This window comes from Mus musculus, chromosome 5, assembly GCF_000001635.26.
Source record: "Mus musculus strain C57BL/6J chromosome 5, GRCm38.p6 C57BL/6J".
Lineage (NCBI taxonomy): Eukaryota > Metazoa > Chordata > Mammalia > Rodentia > Muridae > Mus > Mus musculus.
Window position 1 is genome coordinate 124,778,976 of NC_000071.6, and position 25,434 is coordinate 124,804,409.

The window sequence follows — 25,434 nt, forward strand, 5'->3', positions numbered from 1 at the left end:
CACCTTGCCCACATCACCATGTCCCTTGGGAATGCCCTGTGGCCCCAGTTCTAATCCCTACATGAACTAGCAGCTCCATCACTCCCTGCTTTCTCTCCTGCCACCCAGTTCGAAGGGCAGGAGATCTCCCTTGACTCTCGGATGGGCATCTTCATCACCATGAACCCGGGCTATGCGGGCCGCACGGAGCTGCCTGAGTCTGTGAAGGCGCTGTTCAGGCCTGTGGTTGTCATTGTGCCCGACCTGCAGCAGATCTGTGAGATCATGCTTTTCTCTGAGGGCTTCCTGGGCGCCAAGGTGAGCACGCCGGCGGCCAGCTGCAGGCTGTGTTTTGTGAACTGCCCCTGCCCCTGCTCCTGCTCCTGCCCCTGCCCCTGCTCCTGCTCCTCCTCCTCCTCCTGCTCCTGCTCCTCCTCCTCCTCCTCCTGCTCCTGCTCCTGCTCCTCCTCCTGCCCTGCTCCTGCTCCTGCTCCTGCTCCTCCTCCTCCTGCTCCTGCTCCTCCTCCTCCTGCTCCTCCTCCTCCTGCTCCTGCTCCTGCTCCTGCTCCTCCTCCTCCTCCTCCTCCTCCTGCTCCTGCTCCTCCTCCTCCTCCTCCTCCTGCTCCTGCTCCTGCTCCTCCTCCTCCTCCTCCTGCTCCTGCTCCTCCTCCTGCTCCTGCTCCTGCTCCGGCTCCTGCTCCTCCTCTTCCTCCTCCTGCTCCTGCCCCTGCCCCTGCCCCTACTCCTGCTCCTCCTCCTCCTCCTCCTGCTGCTCCTGCTCCTGCCCCTGCTCCTGCTCCTCCTCCTCCTCCTCCTGCTCCTCCTCCTCCTTCTCCTCCTCCTCCTCCTCCTCCTGCTCCTGCTCCTGCTCCTCCTCCTGCCCCTGCCCCTGCCCCTGCCCCTGCCCCTGCCCCTGCTCCTATCCCACCCTCTCTGAAGCTGTAACTTAATTTGGGAAGGCGGGAATGCTTGAGAGCTTGGGACAGGAGTAACAGTGTTTCCATGTGCCCCCTCCCCAGCAGTGGCATCTTATACACACAGATGCAAGCCTTCATTGCAGCCTGCAGTCTGCCCAGGCACACGCCAAGTTCCGATGTCACCAGTGTTCCTGTTCTTCCTCTTGCTATGTATAGAGATAGCATATCAGTCACCAACAGAGCTTAAACCAACCCTTTTGACACTGAGATACGCTCTCATGTCAGCCTTTAAAAGTCGCACCGCATTGGTAGGGAGATGACTTGGTCAGCAAAGTGCCTGTGTCACAAGCACGAGGACCCCGGTTCAAATCCTCAGACCCACATGAAAGCCAGGCATGGTTGTGCACACCAGCAATCATAGCCCTGGGGGTTGAAAACAGGCAGGGTCCCCAGGGGCCTCCATTAACTCCAGGTTCAGGGAGACACCTTCTCTCAAAGGTGTGGACTGAGGAGGTGGCTCAGCAGGTGGAAGGGTTTGCTCTGCCATCATGAAGACCTGGGTTTGAATTCCCAGCAGTTGTAAGCAGCTGGGCATGGCTGCACATGCCTGTAACTGCAGCATAGGAGGGGGTAGACCAGTCAGAATCATGAGAGATCCTGTGTCAAGGCGATATGGTGATGGGTGATAGAAGAAGACACTCAGTTCTTTCTCTGGCTCCTGTATGCACGTGTGCCCATGGGTACATTCACCTACACACTCACATGCCTCTCTCTCTCTCTTTTTCTCTCTCTCTCATTCTGTCTGCAATGCTGAAGATGGAGCCCAGTGCCTCATTCGGCCGAGGCATGTGCTCCACCACTGAGCCACCGAACCATTTCCTGCAATTGCATGTCCTTTAAAAAAAAAAGATTTTAGTTTTTAATTATGAGTCTGTGTATGTGCTCATGGGTGCAGTTCCCACAGAGGCCAGAAGAGGGCATCTCATTCCCCTGGAACTGGAGTTGCAGGTGGTTGTGAGCCATCCCTCATAAGTGCTAGAACTCAACTTGATCCCTCCACAAAAGTAAGATGTGCTCGTAACCACTGGGCCATCTCTCCAGCCCTGCACACAAGAGGGTGCCCTTCAAGGCTCCCATTGCACCTAGCCTACCCCATCCCGAGCTGCCAGGACTCTGGGATTCCAGGGCCAGATTTCTTGTTTCTTTTCATCCCAATTGCCACGCGAGCCCCAGGGACCAGTAGGGTTGACTCTTGTGGCCTGGGAAGGTTTGCTGTTATTAGAAAGGGGCATGGTAGCTCATGCTGATCTCTAATCCATGCTTCTTAGGAGGTGGAGGCAGGAAGATTATAAATTCAGAGACTCCATGTGAAAAGTAAATAAATTAAAGGGCTAAAGATATCGCTTAGTAGTCTTGGGCTCATCCCTCAATACCAAGAAAACCAACAAAAGAAACAGGGACTGGGCAAAGGGCACCTGTGTGATAGGCTGAGGTCCTGATAAGCCAGGAACATCTGGGTGAGTGGCCCCTGATGGCTTCCTGAGATCTACTGTCATTGAAGACAGGAAAGATCCCAACTTTAAACATCAGCTATAGATCTTGGCAAATGTGTTTGTGTATTTCAGACAGGGTCTCATGTAGCCCAGGCTAGCCTCAAACTCTCTATATAGCCAAGGATGACTTTGATCCTCCCGCCTGAACACAGCTCCCATGAGTCACCCCCTCCTAGCTAGCATGGGTGTTCTTTAAATGAGTCCCCAAGGTGCTGTAGTGTGCGTCTCCCCTTCCTGTGGGTCACTGGACACTGGTCCATGAGGGTGAGTGAAGCAGGGAGAGGTAGGGTTTGGATGGCCGTGAGTACCTGCGGATTAACTTAACGGGATCAGCGTCAGTGAGACAGCTGGACTTTATTGTCCCAGGGATGGGATATATAAGGGCTTTAAGGGGTATGGGTGGAAACAGCTAATCAGTCATAATAATTCAGGTGGGAGGCCAGAGCCGGGCCTGTGTGCTGAGTTATGCAGCTCTGGACAAGGTCGTTCTTCAGATAAGGCCATCCTCCTGTGTTCAGGGACACTCTCCAGACAAAGTCAGGCAGCAGAAGGGAAGCCCCCACTGAGAGAGGGAGACCTCCATTTTGCACCGAGCTCATAGCCCCATCTCATCACGGGGGGACCATGACTTTAATAGCAGGATTCCCCAACACTCTAGTTAGGAAGGAAACTGCACCCTGGTGTTTTCGAACGCTGAAGACCAGCTCTGCTGATCTTGTCTGTAGCTTAGTGTCCCTGGGATACCTGTATCCCTTGGTATTTACCGTGACCCGTGCGTTTGCAGTGCTAACTGTCACTTTCTCCTATTGTATTTATGTCTTATCACTGCCTTTGGTTAAAAAGACGCTGGCCAAGAAGATGACAGTTCTCTATAAGCTGGCCCGGGAGCAGCTGTCGAAACAGCACCACTATGACTTTGGGCTCCGGGCCCTGAAGTCAGTGCTGGTCATGGCTGGTGAGCTGAAGAGAGGCTCCGCAGACCTGCAGGAGGTAGGCCACTCAGTGTCTTCGGTTTTGCGTGGTTCGGTGCAGTTCCTGTGCATGGGCAGAAGGCATGGCTGCGGACACGGGGCAGAGCAGGCCACCCGGAAGCTCAAGTCTTGGCTATCCCTCCATGAGCTGTTTGCCTTTGCTTTGGTCCCCCCCCCCCCCCCAACGTGGTACCTTCAGAGATGTGTGACTTTAAACTCAGAGTCCTGTGGCAGTGCAAAAATTCAGAGTGCTTCAGCAGCAGCTGTCAGCCTGTCATCGTAAGGTGATAGAATGGCAGAGGGACACTAGGAGCCTTCTAAAGTGGGAATGTGAATGCCTCTTCAATTGGCGGCTATTGCACATTTAATTAATTAATTTATCTTATGTATTATGGGTATCATGTCCACACATGTCTGTGCATCACATAAGCACCTGGTCCCCTTGGAGGCCCCGGAGTCACAGACAACTGTGAACTGCCATATTGTGCACGGCCATATGGAGGCTGGGAGTTGAACTCTTCCTCTGGAAGGGCAGCCAGTGCTCTCAATCGCTGAGCCGTCTCTCTACCCACTGAGCATACGTCCTAACAGGATCCAGTGGGCTGTCTCACAGGTGCACACGTGGAATCTGGTCAGATCCACCTCTGTCTCACTCTTCTCTCCTCTCTCTTCTCTCCTCTCTCCTCTCTCCTCTCTCCTCTCTCCTCTCCCCTCTCCCCTCTCCCCTCTCCCCTCTTCCCTCTCCCCTCTCTCCTCTCTCTCCTCTCTCTCCTCTCTCTCCTCTCTCCTCTTTCCTCTCTCTTCTCTCTTCTCTCTTCTTTCTCTCTTCTCTCTCTCTCTCTGCCATGACCGTGAGCGAGACAGCGGCATCTCTTTGATGGCACACTCACTCCCCTGTCAGAGCCTCTGCTGGCGTTCCGACTTGTACAGCTTCCCAACTGCGATTCTGTACATGTTGTAGCTTTAATTTTTGTTTTGATATAAACCTTGACATCCTGCATTTTTATAAGCTTCATTTTGGATTTTTGTTTTCTATTAAAGCTTCAAAAAAAAAGAAAATTCCAGAAATATCTTTGATATTTTATATAGATTTTTATAATTCATTTTTATAAAAGTACTCTATGAAAGAGGCGTATACCTTATAATATTTTATACTTCATAGTGCATCATACTTGAATGAAAAACACTTTTTCGAGACAGGTTCTTTTTATGTAGCCATGACTAACCTGGAACTCATTGTGTAGACCAGCTTAGCATCGACATCACAGAAGTCCACAGTCTCTGGTCCCGAAGGCTGGAATTAAAGGCATGTGCCACCACGACTGGCTAGAATTTTGAATTTAAAAAAAATTTTAGCTGGGGATGTACCTCAGTAGTAGGCATTTGCCTGGGTTCAATCCCTGTTTAATCTCCCACCCTCTGGTCCCTCCAGGATGTCGTCCTGATGCGGGCGCTGCGGGACATGAACCTGCCCAAGTTTGTGTTTGAGGACGTCCCCCTCTTCCTGGGCCTCATCTCTGACCTGTTTCCCGGGCTGGACTGCCCCCGTGTGCGCTACCCGGATTTCAACGACGCAGTGGAGCAGGTGTTGGAGGAAAATGGTTATGTGCTCCTGCCAGTCCAGGTGAGCCACTGGGGACTGCCAACATCACCTTTTCCTCTCTGTCTCTCTGTCTCTCTGTCTCTGTCTCAGTTTCTGTGTCTCTCTCTGTCTTGTCTCTGTCTCTCTGTCTCTGTCTATTTCTGTTTCTGTCTCTGTCTCTGTCTGTCTCTGTCTCTCTCTCTCTCTGTCTCTGTCTCTGTCTCTCTCTCTCTCACACACACACACACACACACACACACACACACACAACTGTAACTCACACTGGCCTGGAACTCACAATGTAACACAGGCTGGCATCAGACTCATAGCTCAGTAGATGAAGCACTTCCCATACAAGCATTCCAACCTGAGTTCAGTTGCCTAGAACCCACGTAAAAAGCTGGGCTCTGCAGCACGCATTTGTAAACCAGCCCTGGAGGGACAGATACTGGTAGATCCCTGACATTTGCTGACCAGACAGTCTAGCCACATTGGTGAGCCCCAAGTTCAGTGAGAGATGCTGTTTCAAAAATTAAAATAGGGGAGCAATTGAGTAAGACAACACACACATACACACAAGCACACACACATTTGCACACACACACATACACACATACATACACACACACCCATGAAAACACACACGCATCCCTGTTAGGAATGTAAAATAATACCTTGTACATTGTCTTTGGTAAGCAGTCTTCCAAGTCTTTAGCACGTTACACACCTGGCCATCCTATAACACAGTGATCATACTACATGGGCCCAAGATAGGTGAGAGCATGTCTGCTCAGAGACACTCACGAGCTCCCAAGATCATATTATCCACGGTGGCCCAGATGTGGAAACTAGAGTGCCTGTCAGCTGGCAGACAGATACACGTGGCTTAGACAGGCAATAAATGGTATTTTGTCATAGAAAAAAACAGATGGGCTTAGTGGCACACGCCTCCAGCACTCAGGAGGCAGAAACAGGAAGATCAAGAGCTCAGGGCTAGCCTCAGCTACATAGGAGTTGGTTTTCTCCTATTCCAAGCTCAGGTGGTCAGGCCTGGTGGCAGGCATCTCTGCCGGCTAAGCCATCTCACCAGCCCCAAATTACATCTTAATAAGCTGTTATTTTTTTCCCCAGAAGATAGGTTTAACGATTCTGCCCATGTCTGTCCCACAGGTGGATAAAGTGGTCCAAATGTTCGAGACCATGCTGACCCGCCACACCACAATGGTGGTAGGGCCTACAGGAGGGGGCAAGTCCGTAGTCATCAATACTCTGTGTCAGGCCCAGACAAAGTGAGTGTCCTGCGGGGGTTGGGGGCATTTGCCAGGGTGGCCTCTTGGGAAGTGTTTGGCGAGAGCTTTATTTCCTGGGGTGGGGGATGGGGGGTGGGAGATGGGGGTTAAGGGGTGTTCATCCCAACCATACGTTGTTTTTCTGATTGATGTGACCAAATACCTATAAAAAGCAGATTATGGCGAGGGAGGTCTCAGAGTCTGAGAGGGTAGAATCCATCCTGTCAGAAAGATGTTCTCAGAGGCAGGTGAGCGGGCACACTGCCCTGAGACTCCTCATATCTGCAAAGACCCGAAAGCCAATAATGCTGGACCTCGGTGAATTTTCCCCATTTTCCCATTTTATTTATTCTGGGACCCCAGCTCATGGGATGGTCCCGCCCACATTCCTTGGTTAAAATTCTGAAAATGAGGCTGGAGAGATGGCTCAGCAGTTAAGAGCACCTGCTGCTCTTGCAGAGGACTCCAGTTTTGGTTCCCAGCACCCACAGGAGGCCCCACAACCCTCTGTAACCGTAGTTCTATGGAATCTGGCGCCCCCTTCTGGCCTCTGTGGGTACTGCATGAGCGTAGTGCACAGACATACATGCAAGACAAAACGCTCAACATGTGCTGGAGCATCGTAAAGACTCACTGTGTGGTGACAGTCTTCCATCTAGAGAGGATTTCCAAACCGTTTGCTTCTCCACTTGCCAGTGACTGGGTTCTAGAGAGACTTGGACAAATGCCAGTATTACAGGCAAACTCTAAATGGGGCCATGCGATCTTTGTGACTGTAGTATTTCAGATTGCATAGCAAATCTCCAGACCAGGGCTGGGAGGTGGCTTCACAGTTAAGGAGCATTCTCCGAGCAAGCACGAGGGCTTGAGTTCGAATCCTGCATGCCCACCTAAAAAGGGGCATGGAGGTGGGTCTCTGTAATGCCAGTGCTGTGGTGGGTACACACCAGGCAGATCACTGTTGGCTGCAAGGCTAGCTCCAGGTTCAGTGAGAGACCCTGCCTCTAAAAAATAAGGCAGAGAGAATAGAGTAGGACAGACAGGCAGTGTCACCCCGTGGCCTCTGTGTGCTGTATGTACATGCAATGGGTGAATGTACATCACACACAAAATGTACAAAACCCTTGTGTCTTGGAGGTAACCACTTCTTACTTCTCCCGTCCCATATGAGGGACTCTGGGACAGTGGCATGCTGAAGCCTGGTGTCCATTGCCTCAATTTTTCTCTGCCATTCTTTAGTCTACCACTAGATCATTGTCATGACTATCACACAAATACACACATGCGCATGTGTCAGAGTATGTATTTACTATTTTCATTACTTTGCTTTCATATTCTGATCATACTGTGGTGGGGATTTATCATCAGAGAGAGGCATGTCCTGTCCACTCAACTGATAAAGTGTGAAACACATAGCCAGGTGTGGTGGTGCGTGCCTGCAATTTAGCAGGCAGAGGCAGGAGGATCACCGCTAGTGTGAAGCCAGCCTGGTCGACCTAGTAAGTTCTAGGCTAGCTAGGTGTCTTAGTCAGGGTTTCTATTCCTGCATAAACATCATGACCAAGAAGCAAGTTGGGGAGGAAAGGGTTTATTCAGCTTACACTTCCATACTTTGTTCATCACCAAGGAAGTCAGGACTGGAACTCAAGCAGGTCAGGAAGCAGGAGCTGATGCAGAGGCCATGGAGGGATGTTCTTTACTGGCTTGCCTCACCTGGCTTGCTCAGCCTGCTTTCTTATAGAACCAAGACTACCAGCCCAGAGATGGTCCCACCCACAAGGGGCCTTTCCCCCTTGATCACTAATTGAGAAAATGCCTTACAGTTGGATCTCATGGAGGCATTTCCTCAACTGAAGCTCCTTTCTCTGTGATAACCCCAGCTGTGTCAAGTTGACACAAAACTAGCCAGTACACTAGGACAACATTGTGAGATCCTGATCTCCAACTGTCCTTCCAAAGTAGAAACACAGAGGGCTTTAAAATGGGTTCCCACCTGCCTTTGCGTGTTTCGTTGGCCTGAGCCATGGCTAAAGCTGCCTCTTTGGTTTAGGCTTGGGATAATGACAAAGTTGTACATCCTGAACCCCAAAGCCGTGAGTGTCATTGAGCTGTATGGCATCCTGGATCCCACCACTCGAGACTGGACAGATGGGGTGCTGTCGAACATCTTCCGGGAGATCAACAGGCCGACCGACAAGAAGGAACGGAAGTGAGTGCTCTCCTAATTGGCCAGACGCCTGGATTAGCTAATTTCTTTGGTGCCCTTCAATTCTGAGCAGTTTCTTAGATTTTTTTTTTTTTTTTAACCTTATGACCTTGATGTTCTAGAAGATTCCAGACCAGTTGCGTTATAGACGAGTCGAGTCTTGGTTTTAGTTTCCGGCTGTTCTCTTGAGGTTAGATTCTGGCTGTGCATCTCAGAGATGCCACAGGGCTGATGTATCTGTCTCTGCACTGGAGATGCATGGCATCTGCATGTCCCCTTAGTCAGGGTGCCTTCTCTTCTAGACCAGGCAAGACTTCCCACTTTGGAGTGGATTGTCCATCTACAGGGAGACACCTCATGGTGGTGCTAACACCTCATTCCTCATCAACCCCACACCCGGTGGTCTGAACAGAGTTGTTTGCTTGAGTCCAGCCTTTCTACCGTGGATACAGATAGTAGAAAGGGACTCCTGGTGGGAGATGTGGGGCTGTAAGCCACACAATGGAATTGAAAACATGTTGCATGTCTTCAACTTGATAGCAAACCAGAGGGTACGAAGAAAATACAAGTATTTTTAGGAACTATGTGCTGAAGTATTTAGGGGGAAAGAAAGGATTATCTTATCTGCAACAGATCAAAGAGAAAGGGGGTTGGGAGGAGGGAGCAGAGTGGGGGAGGGAGGGATGGGGAGGAAGGGAGAGAAGGAAAAGGGAGAGGGGGTGGGTGAAGAGAAGTAGGGAGGGGAGGGAGAGAGGGAGGAGGGAAAGGAGGGAGACAGACAGACAGACAGACAGACAGACTATGAATCTAACAGTTGGAGAATCTGCCTGGCTCCCTGAACTATTTTCTTATGACACTATACTTGCCATGGGATTGGGAACCATCCTGATAATCTAGAGTGATCTTGTCTTGAGATCTTTAGCTAAGCTCTCTCCCTCCCCCAGCTATGTGCAGTGTATGTCAGCACACATCTGTAAACCTAGCGCCTGGGATCCTGAGGTATGAGAGTTTTCAGCTAGCCTGAAGCTACCTCATGAGAGGCTGCCTAAAAATAAATAAACTGGGCTGGAGAAATGGGTGAGTGGCTGAGGACAATGTCTGGAACTGGTGAGATGGCTCAGCGGTTAAGAGCACGGACCGCTCTTCCGGAGGTCATGAGTTCAAATCCCAGCAACCACATGGTGGCTCACAACCATCCATAATGAGATACATAAAAAAAAAGCTGGAGTGAGCAGAGGCCAGAGTGAGCAGGGCTGGAGCAAGAGGGAGAAAGGAAGAGGAGAAAAAAAAGCACTGTCTGTTCTCCCAGATGCCTGGGGTTCAGTTCCCAGCACCCAGCCACCCAGCTGTCAATCATCTGTAACTCCAGTTCCAGCCGCCCTCTCTTGGGCTTCTAGGGTACTGCATACATATGTAGCAGAGACATCTGTACAGTCAAGCACTCATGCAAATGAAATAAAAATGAAAAAAAAATCTTTTAAAAAATGAAGGAAAAGAAAAGAAATAACAAAGTAATTTTTTAAAAAAAATAGTGATAAACTGACATTTTTTTAAAAAGATTTATTTATTTATTATATATGAGTACACTGTAGCTGTCTTCAGACGCACCAGAAGAGGGCATCAGATCTCATTACAGATGGTTGTGAGCCACCATGTGGTTGCTGGGATTTGAACTCAGGACCTCTTGAAGAGCTCTTAACCCCTGAGCCATCTCTCCAGCTCCTTGACATGTATGCTTGACCTGAGTTTTAAGACAAAAATGGAACAGAAGGCAGTGTGCTGGGTCTATCCCCATGATACCACTCACTCGGGATTGGTTGATGATCCCCAAGCAAGAATGCAGAATATCGTGACTTATGAGAACAAAGAAAGAGAAAGGCAAAGGGTATGAGATGAAGAAGAAGGGATCACAATCGACAAACAAAACATGTAGCGCTAAGAGCCAGAAAGTGAATCGTAGCAGGCTAGTTGGCTCTGCAGTAAATGTTTCCCTGTTAAAGGAATGTCAGTCATGCATGCTATTGGCCAGTGTAGCGGTGTGTCACTCTCAGGAGGGAAGGCCAGTTTACCAAAGGAAGCGAGCTGGATCGTGAGCGACATTCTCCGATCCTTAAACATTAGCAAGTTTCTCAGCATTTACACACCTCGTGCTCCAACTTGAAGACAAAGGGAGCAAGCACTCTGTGAGGGTCCTGGCTGGAAAGACAGAGCAGGAGGGACAGTAGGGTCGTTGGAAACACTTTAGGGTCTGTGGCTTACTGGCCAAGCTATGCTCCTTGGTCCCTGCAGGTATATTTTGTTCGATGGTGACGTGGATGCCTTGTGGGTGGAAAACATGAACTCCGTGATGGACGACAACAAACTGTTGACCTTGGCCAACGGGGAGCGCATCCGGCTCCAGGCGCACTGCGCCCTGCTCTTTGAGGCAAGTAGCGCCTAGATCCGAACTTGAACACAGGCTTCGCTTTTGGTTAATTAATTCTCTATTGAAGTAGGTGGCTATGGAAATTCAGAGGTTTATAATGAGTTACATTTTCTTCAATACATTTATCTATGCTTTTAAAAATTTTTAACATTGCATTTATCTATGTTTGAGCATGTGCGTGCATACACACACACACACACACACACACACACACACACACACACACTAAAAATACAAGCTTGTGAATTTCATTACTACTGAGTATAATGGCACATGCTTGTAATCCCAGCAATTAGAAGGCTGCTCAGGAGGCAGGAGGATTCCCATGAGTCTGAGACCTATAGCCAGTCCCAAGTTTACAGAAGCAAAGCAAAAGTTAAAAACATCACGTGTTGCTTAATGACCGAGCCCTCTGAATGTGAGGATTTGTTTGGTGCATCAGTCACCAGCCCTCCCTCCTCAGAATATCATATTGCTGAACTGTTTGACAGTACACCCTAGTTACATGGTTTCGAATATGGAAATATTTACTGTAGAGCCAGCTAATATACTGTAGTTCATTCTTTGCCTTTTAGGACCATTTTTTTTTTGGTAGTGGCCTTCCTTTTTCTTATGCTGTTTGCCTTCATCTTCATTAAGAAATTCTTTCTATCATGTCAAGAATTGGGCCCTCCTGTTTTTTCCTTATAGACCACTTTCCAAGTCTTCCCTCTCCCCATTTCCTGATCACCATACCAAGGGCTTGTTCATAGCCGTGCCTTAGGACTCGCTCTTGCCCCATCTTGATAGTGACATCATTTTTTTTTTTCAGTCTGCAGAATTCACTGGTGCATTGTGGTTGTGCAAACTGTGAACCATGGAACCATGTCTTTTATGAAGAGAGACATCTGTCAATGTGCTTAACTTTAGACGTACACTTTGTGATACCCGAACCCTGTCTCAAAAAAATCCCCCAAAACCCCAAAAAGCAAAGAAGAAAACTGTAACATGATGTTTGGGGGTTGCGGCTGGAGGTCGGTTGGTAGAGAGTTTGTTGCATGTAGTTTGTGCTCTACCTGGAAGTCCTGTCCGTACCTTCCTCCTAACGATTGGCCCATAGCTTTCTTTACTGACAGATCAAGAACCAATTGGGGAACAGGACCTTAGCATCAGGCCCACCCCCTACAGAACTCACCTTGCATCACAAGGCCCTGAGTCGATTGCCAACACTGCATAAAGCAGATGTGTTGGCACACCCCTGTCATTCTAGCCCTCAGAAAGCGGAGGCATGAGGACCAGGAGTTCAAGGTTATCCTTAGTTACAGGGTAGCCTGGGCTACATGAAACCTTACCTGAAAAAAACTGAAACAGCCTGGAGGTGGTGGCACATCCCTTTAATCCCAGCACTTGGGAGGCAGAGGCAGGTGGGTGTCTGTGAGTTTGAGGCCAGCCTGGTCTATAGAGTAAGTTCCAGGGCATCAAAGGCTACACAAGGAAACAATGTCATAGAAAATAAAAAAGAAAGAAAAGAAAATTCAAACAAACAAACAAACAAAAAACTGAAATAAAACAAAATAAAGTGGCTAGAGAGACGATCCAGTGTTTGGCATGGGTAATCTCATCATGACCGCCATGTTTGTTTAAAAACCTCACATAGGCTATGCCGACTATCTGGTAGGGCTTTGTGTCTTTGGAAATGTGTACACAGGGAAGGCCCTGACATTCGTGGACCATGTGTTAGCAACCACCAGCAGAGGTTTTCCTAGCTGAAGGGTTTGCTTTCTTCCCAGGTTGGAGACCTGCAATACGCCTCCCCGGCTACTGTGTCTCGATGTGGGATGGTCTATGTGGACCCTAAGAACCTGAAATACCAACCATACTGGAAGAAATGGCTACAACAGATACAAAACAAGGTGAGCTATGTCCTCAAACAGCTCGAGCAGGAGCAGGAGTGTTGAACAAGGGATGCCTGGAGGAGTGGGTACCTTGCCCTCCACCTGTTGTGTGTGTCCCTGAGCACACAGCCTGATGGGCCTCTGGGCCATGTGTCCTGGTGAGAGGGGCAGTGACATTCACAGCTTAGGCCAGGAATCAACACAGAAGCCAGCAGGAAACATTCTCGGTTGCATGAGTGACCTTCTTTTGTACCTACTCCAATTTGACTCTAGGGTGGGGACACAGCCAGAGACAATACATGCATGCGGGACCTGGCTGTAGCCAGCAGATGTTAACCCAGGTGGATTCTGGGTATCACTGTGCAAGCCTGGTTCAGAGAAGCCTAGCCATGGAGAGACAGGATGCCCCGTTGTGCACTTTTGCTCAGCTGCATGAATGTCCCCCACGTGAACTGGTTTGCCCTGTAGCAGAGATCAGATTTCTTCAGCTAACCACTGTGTCCCATCTTAACAGTAGGATTCATGGGAAGTTGATGTACACAGTGGTCACGTGTGCCTTGTGGCTTTAATCACATCCAATACCCTGTGACCTCGATTGCACGGGTGGCCCGGATGACTTTCTCGAAGGGCCCCTTGACTGGCATGAATTGGAAACCAGAACATAAGTATCCCAGAGAAGAGATGGCCAGGGGAAGCCTGCCAGGGCCATAGGAAGCAGTGTCCTGAAGGGAGGACTTTGGTGGGCATTGATACCAGGTTGAAAAGATACTTCCAGGGGCTAGAGAGATGGCTCAGTGGTTAAGATCACTGTCTGCTCTTCTGAAGGTTCAAATCCCAACAACCACATGGTGGCTCACAACCATCTGTATTGGGATCTGATGCCCTCTTCTGGTGTGTCTGAAGACAGCTACAGTGTACTTACATATAATAATAAATAAATCTTTAAAAAAAAAAAGAAAAGGCACTTCTAGCACTCAACTTCATTTTCTTAAGATTCATTTTATGCTTTGTTTAAGTAGTACACACACACACACACATACACACACACATACACACACAAACATATACACACATACACACACACACATACACACACACATACACACACACACACACATACACACACACACACACACACACATACACACACACACACGGATACATATGAGTGCAGTCTCAAGAAGAAAGCATCTGCCCCCTTGCAGCTGGAATTACAGCAGTTATGAGCTGCCCAGTGTAGGTCCTGAGAGCTGAACTTTGGTTCCTCTACAAGAACAATCCACCATCTTAAACTTTATGTTATAGCTGGGCGTGGTGGCGCACACCTTTAATCCTAGCACTTGGGAGGCAGAGGCAGGCGGATTTCTGAGATTGAGGCCAGCCTGGTCTACAAAGTGAGTTCTACGACAGCCAGGGCTACACATGGAAACCCTATCTCGAAAAAACCAAACCAACCAACCAAACAGACAAAACAACTTTATGTTATACATGTTAGTGTTTTGCCTGTATGTTTTTATGCACACTGTGTGCCTGCCTGCCATGCCCAGGGAGGTAGACGAAGGTGTCAGATCCCCTGGGACTGGAGTCATAGCCCATTGTGAGACACCATGTAGGTGTAGAGAATTGGACATGGGTCCTCTGTAAAAGCAACAAGTGTTCTTAACTGCTCACCATGGCTCCGGAATTAGTCCGCAGTCATAGCCACAGAACCTGCCTCCAGCCGTGCATCCTGTTACACTACTTTAACCTCTTTGCTGAATGGCCGATTGTGATATTTGAATTCTAAGACCATCAGCTTCTCTTCTGTCAGAAGGGACCTGTTATCCCCCATCACTCCAAGGTGTGGGTACCTTGGTGGTAGTGAAGGGAAATGGGCATAGCCTAAAGAACCTTTCTTGTGTGAATGTCACCGGCCATGGGGTTCCACCCCTGTTGAGGTCATGGCTGTAGCTATTTCTTACGCTTCTCAGGACATGACAAACCTCTGATGAAATTCCAGTTAAAAGAACCCTTGGAAAGGATTCGGATCTCTCCTCCACAGGTGGAGCAAAAGTATTTAAATGACCTCTTCGAGAAATATGTGCCCACTCTCATCGACATGATCATAGAGGGGATCGTGGACGGGAGGCAAGGGGAGAAGCTGAAGATGGTGGTTCCCCAGACAGACCTAAATATGGTAAGAACACTTCTCCGCTGAGGGCAAAAGGGAAGGCTTCCCGAGAGATGGTCCTGTGGGGTGGGGGAGGGGCTGACAGGGACCAGTGATGCCTCGTGGATGACTATCAGGGCATATTCTTGTGGCCCCATGCAAGCCGAGGTGCCAGGCTCCATGTGTCTGAACCAATATGGCGGCTATAGGTGCCATCACAGTGGGACAGGGGACCCCCAGGACGCAGGATAGGACGGTATCATGGGGGTCGGAAAGGTGGGCTGAGACAGGCGTTTTGTGACCAGGTGACCCAGTTAACCAGGATGTTGGATTCGCTGCTAGAAGGAGAAATCGAGGATCTTGACCTGCTAGAGTGCTTCTTCCTGGAGGCTCTCTACTGCTCGCTGGGCTCCTCCCTGCTTGAGGAGGGAAGGGTGAAGTTTGATGAGTGTATCAAACGCCTCTCGTCAATGCCCACTGTGGATTCGGAAGGGAACTGGGCCCGTCCCGGGGAACTGCCAGGTAGGAATTGAGAGCCTCACTCAGGTGCAGAAATGAATGGTCCTTTTCCTTGTTCCTGCCGGTGTGGGTTGGTGGCCTGGGTGACATGACCACTTACTGCTACATTCAGGACTTGAAGTGTGTTGCCCACTCCAGCAGGCCAAACCCCACCCCCAGACACCACTGCTAGAGGAGGCTGCCCCTCTAGCGCCATTTTGGACCCTTATGCTTCAGTTCTGCCTGAGCTCTCCATGTTTAACACACTCCAGGGTTCCTGGTTTTATCTCGGGGCTTCCCCATCTGTCTCATAGACCAGCAGGAAGACATCATATGAAGGGCTTAAGGGGTTTTATACTTATTCACTTTACATCTGCTCGCTGTCTCCCCCACAACCCTTCTCCCTTCCCTCCACCCCTTCTCTGATCCGGTGGGGACCTCCTTGGGTATCCCCCCCACACACACACCCTGGCTCATCAAGTCTGTGAGGCTAGGTGCATCCTCTTCCACTGAGGCCAGACAAGGCAGCCCATCTGGAAGAGCATATCCCATGAACCAGCAAGAGCTTTTGGGACAGCCCCTACTCCAGTTGTTTAGGGCCCACATGAAGACCAAACTGCACATCTGCTACATATGTATGCTGGGGTGGGGTGTAGGTCTAACCTGTATATGTTCTTCGGTTGGTGGTTTCAGACTCAAGAGAGTCCCAAGGGTCCAGGTTAGTTGACTCTGTTAGTCTTCCTGTGGAGTTCTTATCCCCTTCTGGGCCCATTATCCTTCCTCCTATTCTTCCATAAGAGTTCCCCAAGCTCCATCCACTGTTTGGCTGTGGATGTCTGCATCTGTCTGAGTCAGCTGCTAGGTGGAGCCTCTCAGAAGACAGCCACGCAAGGGTCCTGCCTACAAGCATAGCAGAGTAGTATCATTAGTGGTATCAGGGATTGGCGCTTGCTTGTGGGATGGGTCTCAAGTTGGGCCATTCCCTCAGTCTCTGTTCAAAGTCCTTAGTCATCAGGGAAATGCAAATCAAAACAACTCTGAGATTCCATCCTGTACCTCACTTGAGTTTTTGATCTGGCAGCACCTGCTGGCGAGGATGTGGAGCAAGGGGAAACACCCCTCCATTGCTGGTGGGAGTGCCAACTTGTACAACCACTTTGGAAATCAATTTGGTGGTTTCTCAGAAACCAGGAATAGCCCTACCTCAAGAGCCAGCTATACCACTCCTGGGTTTTAAGATTTTGCGTGAAGACACTCACCCTTAGATACAAACATGTGGAGGCCATGAATGGAGAAGTGGTCTGTCCCAGAGATGGGTAGACAAGGCACACATGTGAATGGGGTCCTGTGAGGAAGTGATATGGAGAGTGGGGTGCAGAGGTGGGCGGGGATCCGGCTCTGGAGCTGTCCTTAACATACGGTTCTCCACCTCTTTCCCATCCAGTCTTTGCCAGATGCCCTCTCATAGGTCATAGGTCATACCTGCACTTCTCCAGCCTCAGAGTTCAGCATCTGCATCACAGTTGTCTATTTACTTGCCTCTACCTTCCCTCGTTTGGGCCGCCAGCATCTGTAAGGGTGGGGACATGGCTTTGCACCCCCATGGTTGTGTCCCCAGGGAGGGCTTGGTGGCTGACGGCAAACAGGTAGCACTTGTTCAAAATTCTCAGACTCTGACCCATGCGTCAGATCCTGAGTTCCTGTCTGTCCTGTGAAAGGTGTACCTAGCAAGCGCAGACAGCTCATTCTAGATGTGTCAGAACCGATCTCATCCTCCAGGTCTATGACCAAAGCAACGTGGATCCTTGTCCCCCCACCGCAGGGCATCTTCCCTCCCTGTACGACTTTCATTTCGATGCCAAGCGGAACCACTGGATTCCATGGAACAAGCTCGTTCCTGAATACGTGCACAGCCACGAGAAGAAATTTGTCGACATCCTGGGTGTGTAAGCACTGCTCTCGGTCTTAGCTCCCCCGCGTGAATGAGTGTGAAAGGCTGTGAGAAGATGACTGTGGCCTCATTGGCAACCCAGTGCCAGCCAGGGAATTGGTTGGGAGCAACTAGAGGCCAGCACCATGGGCCACTTGGGATTCTTCTTCGTCCCCTGCCTCTGAGCACCTCTGTGTGGCTGTGCCCTGGGCTTTTCTAGGTAAGCTGATGGTCACGGTGGCCTGTTCTCCACTTTCCTTCGCATTTCCTAGGGCGTTACAGCCACAGAGCTGGCTGGGTCCAGGGAGGGCAGGAGGGAAGCCACAGCATCGGTTCACAAGGGGCGTGAACCTGAGGAGTCCTGTTTTTCTGTGGTTCCATAGTAAGCGTATGCGGTCTGGTACACCGTGCTAAGGTAGCAAGACACCTGCATTTTCTCAGAACCCCTCTGGGATTGAAACTTTTCTACAGGAGAGTGGGTGGGCAGCACCTGGCTGTGCTGAGACGCTGCCTTGAGCAGCGGTTTCCAGGCAATCAGTCCTGCAGGGGCCAGCGGTGGTGTGAGTTGGGTTTTCATTCAGAGTGCAAATCAGTTGGAGTTCCGGGAGCAGGGTGGCTGAAGCTGGGCCAGTTGCCACCATCACTTTGCCAAGGAATTAGTTCATACTTAATTTGATCAGGTAGAAATCACATCTCCACAAACCCATGGAACAGCAAGGAAACCGAGGCTAGGCATTGATTCACATTCACCGTTGCCGCCAGAGCTTGGCTTAAAAACAAAACAAAACAAACACCAGGTGGGGGCACAGTGGTGCACGTCTTCGATCCCGGTACTTGGGAGGTAGAGGCAGGCAGATCTCTGTGAGTTCGAAGCTAGCCTGGTTTACAGAGTGAGTTCCAGGACAGCCAGGACTACACATGGAAACCCTGTCTCGAAAAACCAAAAACAGACCAGGTTGGAGAGATGACTTAGTGGTTCAATTCCCAGCAACCACACGGCAGTTCACAACCATCTGTAAGTCTAGTTCCAGGCAATCTGACTCCTTCCTTCACACAGACATACATGTAGGCAAAACCACTAATGCACATTAAAAATTTGAAAAAAAGAAAAACCCAAAGCAAAATTACGTGTGTGCGTGTGTGTGTGTGTGTGTGTGTGTGTGTGTATGTGGTAAACCTGAGCACAGTTGTGGAAACATGAACACCCTGTCAAAGTGTCTTCCTATACTGCTCTGCGCTTTCTTGCCTTGAGACAGGGCCCCTCACTGAGCCCGAGGCTTGTCCTGGCCCTCCTGACTGGCCAGCAAGCTCTCAGAACCAGCCTGTCTTCACTCTCCCAGATACTAGAGTTAAAGCTACATGCAGCCACACACAGATTTTAATGTAGGTGCTGGGGATTTGAATGCAGGTCCTCATGATTCCAGAGAAAGGCTCTTACCCACCGAACCACCTCTCCAGTCCCAGCTACCTCTTCTTGGATGCATGGGGCTCTGCGTGCACTGCCCAGTGCCCAAGTGCTTGGCATTCCTGTGACACCCAGATTCTTCTGTCTTCCAGTTCACACAGTGGATACCACCCGCACCACCTGGATCCTGGAGCAGATGGTTAAAATCAAGCACCCTGTTCTTTTTGTGGGTGAATCCGGCACTTCTAAGACAGCCACTACCCAGAACTTCCTCAAAAACCTGAACGAGGAGACCAATGTAAGTGTCCATCTGTATTAGCTACCAGTTGCTGCGTAACAAGTTACCCCCATACCAGTAAGGTCGCCGACCTTTATTATCTCTCATTTTCCATGGGTCAGGAATTGTTAAGTGGCTTAGCTGGGTAACTCAGGTTCTCTCCTGAGATTGTAGTTAAGTGTCGGTGAAGGCTGTGTTCATTTGAAGGCCTGGCTGGGGCTGGATAAGCATCTGCTAAGATGGCATTTCATGTGGCTGGAGGCCTCAGATCGTCACTATGCGGACCTCTCCTAGGAATGCCCGATTGTGCTTGTCTTAGACTCGAGACCTGGTAAGTTACAAAGACTAGAAGTTTACTTGACCCAGCTCTTGGGGCTCAGCTAGTCCAAGAGCATGGTGATGCTGTCTGACCTGAAGGAGAGGGCCTTCTTGGTACAGGGCAAATATAGTGGAAAACATCACATGGTGAGAAAGAGAGAGCCTGCCAGAGAAAGTCCCACCTTCATAACAGAAAAGAAAAGCCACTTCTTTAGAACCCCTGAGCCTGTTTCTCTGCAAATGGCTCGATACACGTTTGAGAGCCCTCCCATTCCCTATCCAACCATCCCCCAGAGGCCCCAGGAGCCTCCAAGGCTCCTGAGTAAATAAGGACACAGGATATGCTTGTTGTTGAGACAGGGTCTCATTGTGTAGACTGGGCTGGCCTTGAACTTACAGAGATCCTCTTGCCTCTGCCTCCTGAGTGTGCAGCTGTAACAGGCCTCAGCTGTAGTACTTAAACGATGAACACAGACCTGCACCCCTTCTGGAAACGGTAGTTTGGAAACCAGTTGTTATACCACCCTCTGCTCTGTGACAGATTGTTCTGATAGTCAACTTCTCCTCTCGGACCACATCCCTGGACATCCAGAGAAATCTGGAAGCCAATGTGGAGAAGCGGACTAAGGACACGTATGGGCCGCCCATGGGGAAGCGCCTGCTGGTGTTCATGGATGACATGAACATGCCAAAGGTGAGCGGGCCTTACAGCGGCCAGAGAGGTAGGGATGTGTGCAGAAGTTCGTGTCTTTTTAGGATTTTTACTTTTTAAGACTAATTTTAATCTTTATCTATTTATTATTTTATTTTTGGGTATGTGCCTGTGTGTGTGTGTGTGTGTGTGTGTGTGTGTGTATGTGTGTGATGATGCCATATGTACCCAAAGAGACAAGAGGAAGGTGTTAGATCCCTCGGGAGCTAGAATTACAGGTGGTTGTGAGTTGCCTGTAATGGAGCCGAGAACAGAACTCTGATTATCTGGAGGAGCAGCAGGTGTTCTTAACCACTGAGCTACCTCTTTAGGTCTGTCTGCACGTGTGTCTTTAACTCCACATGGTGTGGAAGCCAGCTGAGGTGGCAGATCTCAATGTTCCTCTCACACAGGCCCCCTCACTGTGTGACATGGTCTCCTTTGCCAGGAGACACCTCTGTTCCCACCCGTGTGCGAGGCAGAACGGCAGGCACCTCCCATGGCACCCCGAGTTCCACACTGTGTCTGGGGCCTGACAGGTCGAGAGTTTTCTCAGCATCCTGGGACTAAGATTTGTATCGTGTCACAGAACCTTTCTCCTCTGAAAATTTGTCTTCTGGAAGAACTCTGCACACGACAGGATCTGTGCATCTGTAACACGTCTGTCCATCTGTCCATTGTTCATCCATGTATCTAGTTATCTATGTACCTACTGTTTTATTTACCCACCATTTATCTGCTTATTTTTCCATCCATATAATAAGGGATCTGTAGACAACAATTCATCCACTATCCATCCACTTATCCATCTCTCCATCCATCCATTCATCCACCCATCTACCCACCTACTCACCCATCCACCTACCCATCTATTTGTCCATCCAATTACACATATTTTTACTTGCCATCCATCCATCCACCCTCCCTGCCCACTCTTCTATCCATCTTCCTACTCACCCATTCATCTATCAATCTATCCATCTACCCATCTATCCATCTGTCCATCTACCTACTCATTCATTCCTCTATCCATCAATCCATCTACCCATCCATCCATCCACCCAACACCTACCCACCCATCCATATCTACCCACTCTTCTGTCCATCTACTTACCCATCTATCCATCCATCTGTTCATCTTCCTACTCACCAATTTATCTATCCATCATCTATCCTTTTACCCATCCATCTGCCTATTCATCCAACTATCCATCCATCCTTCTATGTACATACATACACATTCTTCCACCTATTCATCCACTCATCTGACCATCCATCCAAATGCATATATACACATTCTTCCATCTCTCTATCTATCCATCTATCCATCCATCCATTACATACTCACCCATCTATCCATCAATATACCCATCCATCCACCCTTTTACATATATAAACACACATTCTTCCATCTATCCATCCACTCATCTACCCATCCATGCAAATGCATATATACACATCCTTCCATCCATCCATCCACCCATTCATCCATCCATCCACTCCATTTGCTGAACTCTTCCCAGGAAACTGGTGATGTGCCATGTGTAAAGCTCAGCAGTTGTTGCCTTTGTGGAATGAACAGTGTGGTGAGGGAGACAGATTTTAAATCTCAGGAGTGAAAAGAACTTGATAAGTCCCATGAGGACAATTCCAGAATGCTCGGGGGAAACAGGAGGGGTGAGCTTTTAAGGTCACCACAGCCTTGCCAAGCCCTGCTTTTAGATACTACTTTTCTCTTTCCTCTAAAAACCTGCCAGGTGGATGAGTATGGTACCCAGCAGCCCATCGCTTTGCTGAAGCTGTTGCTAGAAAAGGGCTACTTATATGACCGTGGGAAAGAACTCAACTGTAAGAGTATCCGTGATCTGGGCTTCATCGCTGCTATGGGGAAGGCAGGAGGGGGCCGCAACGAGGTGGACCCCAGATTCCTCTCACTGTTCAGCGTCTTCAATGTCCCTTTCCCATCGGAGGAGTCCCTGAACTTGATCTACTACTCCATTCTGAAGGGTCACACCTCGGTAACAAGGACGACGTGTGGGTGGGTGGGGTGTGATGGCCTGATTTATTTACTCTAGAGTAGGGTCTGCGCACTTAAGGCTTCAGCCAGGAGGGGAGCAGGAGGAATTTCAAGCCTTGCCTGATGCTGTGTTTAACCACAGATGATGGTCATATCTCACATACCCCAATGTCAGAGGACTGAAACCCATGCAGTCAGAGCAGGTCAGATGGTGAGCTGTGCACACACATAAAAAATGTCAAATTCGTGGAATGGAAGATTCATTATTTTAACCATTTTAGCAGATGCAGTTCAGAGGCATTTTTGGTCCACTCAGTCTTGGCTGACTTCTCACTGTGTACATAGAACTTTTTTTTTTAATCCAAAGGAAACCTGTACCCATTACAAGATCTCATGTATCCCAGGTAGGCCTTGTGTCTCTTCCAGCCCCTGGAAGCCACTCACCTGCCTCCATCTCCATGGCCCCATCTGCCTGTGGTATTCCACATCAGTGGGCGCTGGAGTCTGGCTTTTCTCTCTTAGCACCAAGTTCTCAAGACTCATCTGCCTATAAGTGTTTCATTACCTTTCCTGATCAAATACTATTTGATCATAAAAAACGTACCATATGTTGCCTATCCATTCTCCTGATGGGTCTTTTCATTTTTTTCTTTAAGACCTTTAACGAGAGCATCGGCGGCGTGAGCAGGAAGCTGACATTTTGCACATTAACACTTTACAAAAACATCGTTCAAGATCTGCCTCCCACCCCTTCCAAGTTCCATTACATCTTCAACCTCCGAGACCTCTCCAGGGTTTTTAATGGCCTTGTCCTTACTAATCCAGATCGGTGAGTTCGGGGGTTGGTTTGTTTGACTAAAATATACCCTTAAAGACGTGATGGCCTTGTTAGGACTTACCAACGAATCAGACGGCTCAAAAAATATGGCAGTGAGTCACATGGACTCCTTGATTATATTAATTAAGAAACAGATAAATGCTTAGGGCATCGATTCTCAACCCGTGAGGCGGGACCCCTTTGGAGCAGAACAACCCTTTCACAGGGGTCTCCTAAGACCACTGGAAAACACAGGTGTTCACATTATGAGTCATAACAGTAGCAAAATTACAGAAATGAAGTAGCAGCGAAAATAGTTTTTTGGCTGGGGGTCACCACCACATGAGGAACTGTATTAAAGGGTCACAGGTTTGGGAACCACTGGGCTAGAGAGAATCGGCAGGTTTGTGTCATTTTTGGCTGCATATGGAGTTCAAGGCCTGCCTAGGGTACATGAGATCTTGTCTCAGAAAAGTCCAAACCAAGAAGGGATGGACAGAGAGCTGGAGATGGTGCAGGTCTGATGTGAATTCAGAACCCAGATCTTCAGAAGCCATATAAAATGCTGGGTTGGTATGTGGGCCCTTCTGTCTTTCCAGTGAATCCCCAGAGCAAGCTGGCTAGCGGGACTACTTGTTATCTGAGAGTTCTCGGTTTGATGGAAAGATCCTGCCTCAAAGAATAAGATGGGAGAGGCGGGTAGGGGTTGAGAACCATTGCTTTAGGGTAACTGCCGATGCTCCTTAGCCCAGCAATTGGGGCGTCTTGGTCCCTCTGGTGGGATGGCTCTGTAGCCTCACCTGCTCAGCTCAGGCTGGGCTGTGTGGAGCCTGTGGCTTATTTGATACAGTATTTCCTGCTCAGTGGAAGGTGTCTTCAGGAGTTACCAGAGACAGCCCAGAATGAATGAGGACTCTCTATAAAAACAGCCTCGTGAATAGCAGACTCCCACACTTCCCCTGCCCCTTTCAGTCTCTGTCAAGCCCAACTGTGTGGATTTGTGCCAGGAACCTTGAAGATCAGCAGAGGGCTCATCACAGGGTTCCTCTGTGTAGCCCTGGCTGTCCCCAAACTTGCTTTGTAGACCAGGCTGGCCTTGAACTCAGAGATCCCCCTGCCTCTGCCTCCTGAGTGCTGGGATTGAAGGGATGCACCACCACTGCTCAACAGGGCTGATTTTAAGTTCATGCATCCTAGCACGTAAGTGAGGCCTTTGGATCGCATACAGATCTGACAGGAAGGCTCCATTTCTTCTTTTCGGTAGGATGAGCTGTGAGTGAGGAGTTCGTGGCCCCTTTATATAATTTGCTGGCTTCCGGTTAGAACAGGACAGAGAGGCTTTTAGAAATATGGCTCTTGTGCTCCCCGACCCACCTGGGCCCCTTCCTCCCCAGCGGACCTGGTGACCCACAACATCGTCCTTCTCCTATGTAGGTTTCAGACAGTGTCCCAGATGGTGAGGGTGTGGAGAAATGAGTGCTTGCGGGTTTTCCATGACCGGCTCATCAACGAAGTAGACAAGGAGCTGGTGAGCATGCGCAGCCACCCTGGCGGGCGGGCGGGAAACCCCATGCAAGGGCTGAGTAGAACGCATGCCAGCAGGACCAGCAAGATGGCACAGCTGGCACTTGCAGCCAAGCCTGAGGCGCTGAGTTCCATCCCGGGGGCCTACATGGTGGAAAGAGAACTGATTCCCAAAAGTTAAATTCTGGCCTTTACATATGAGCCCTCAGCACAAATATAAATAATTAAGTGTAAAGAAGAAAAAAATGAAACCAATGTAAACTAACATATTGCTTAGGATGCTCATGGCGGCAGGATAAGCGCCACTGGGGAGGGTCTAGGCAGATTTTCCCATTGATAACGGCAAAGTCTCTTTTCCTGCCAAATGTATGCAACCATGGACCTGTCTGTGGACCTTATCCCGCTTTTGCTTCAAGGTGCAAAATCACATAGGGAACTTGGTGACGGAGCATTTTAACGATGACTTCGAGATGGTGATGAGGGATCCCATCCTGTTCGGGGACTTCCGGTTGGCTCTGCAAGAGGGGGAGCCACGCATTTATGAAGACATCCAGGACTACGAGGCCGCCAAGGCACTGTTTGAGGTCTGTCTTGCCCTCCCAGGACAAGACGCACACCCAGTTTGGAGTGTGTTCGGGGACTCCAGTGGCTCTCTTGTCTGTAATGGGCTATGGCTCGCTCTAGCAGGCTGACACCCAATAGACTCACGATTTATTTGATTTGATTTGATTGATTAATTGATTGAGACAGGGTTTCTCTGTGTAGACCAGGCTAGTCTCTAACTCAGGGTTCTGCCTACCTCAGCCCCACCCCCCAAGTGCTGGGATTAAAGACTTGGCTAGATTCATTTTATTTTTAATTATGTATGTGGTGTGTGTGTGTGTGTGTATTTGTGTGTGTATACATGTGAGTGCAGGTCCCCGTAGGGGCCAAGAGAGGCTGTTGGAGCCCCTGGGGCTGGACTTACAGGCACTTGTGAGCCACCTGATGTGCATGCTGGAACTACACTTGG

General features: G+C 49.3%; 1 protein-coding gene across 1 annotated transcript in view; it reads left to right on the top strand.

Moving 5' to 3' along the window:
* The window catches only part of Dnah10 (dynein, axonemal, heavy chain 10), a 109,224-nt gene that overhangs the window by 53,891 nt on the left and 29,899 nt on the right, over nucleotides 1-25,434 (top strand). Inside the window, exons 35-50 of the mRNA NM_019536.1 lie at nucleotides 109-297; nucleotides 3,293-3,439; nucleotides 4,853-5,044; nucleotides 6,173-6,291; nucleotides 8,342-8,500; nucleotides 10,787-10,922; nucleotides 12,692-12,814; nucleotides 14,838-14,972; nucleotides 15,251-15,467; nucleotides 17,266-17,385; nucleotides 18,931-19,076; nucleotides 19,915-20,067; nucleotides 21,822-22,082; nucleotides 22,738-22,910; nucleotides 24,333-24,426; nucleotides 24,839-25,006. Coding sequence (NP_062409.1) covers nucleotides 109-297; nucleotides 3,293-3,439; nucleotides 4,853-5,044; nucleotides 6,173-6,291; nucleotides 8,342-8,500; nucleotides 10,787-10,922; nucleotides 12,692-12,814; nucleotides 14,838-14,972; nucleotides 15,251-15,467; nucleotides 17,266-17,385; nucleotides 18,931-19,076; nucleotides 19,915-20,067; nucleotides 21,822-22,082; nucleotides 22,738-22,910; nucleotides 24,333-24,426; nucleotides 24,839-25,006 — 2,532 coding nt within the window. The remainder of the gene's footprint in view (nucleotides 1-108; nucleotides 298-3,292; nucleotides 3,440-4,852; nucleotides 5,045-6,172; nucleotides 6,292-8,341; nucleotides 8,501-10,786; nucleotides 10,923-12,691; nucleotides 12,815-14,837; nucleotides 14,973-15,250; nucleotides 15,468-17,265; nucleotides 17,386-18,930; nucleotides 19,077-19,914; nucleotides 20,068-21,821; nucleotides 22,083-22,737; nucleotides 22,911-24,332; nucleotides 24,427-24,838; nucleotides 25,007-25,434) is intronic.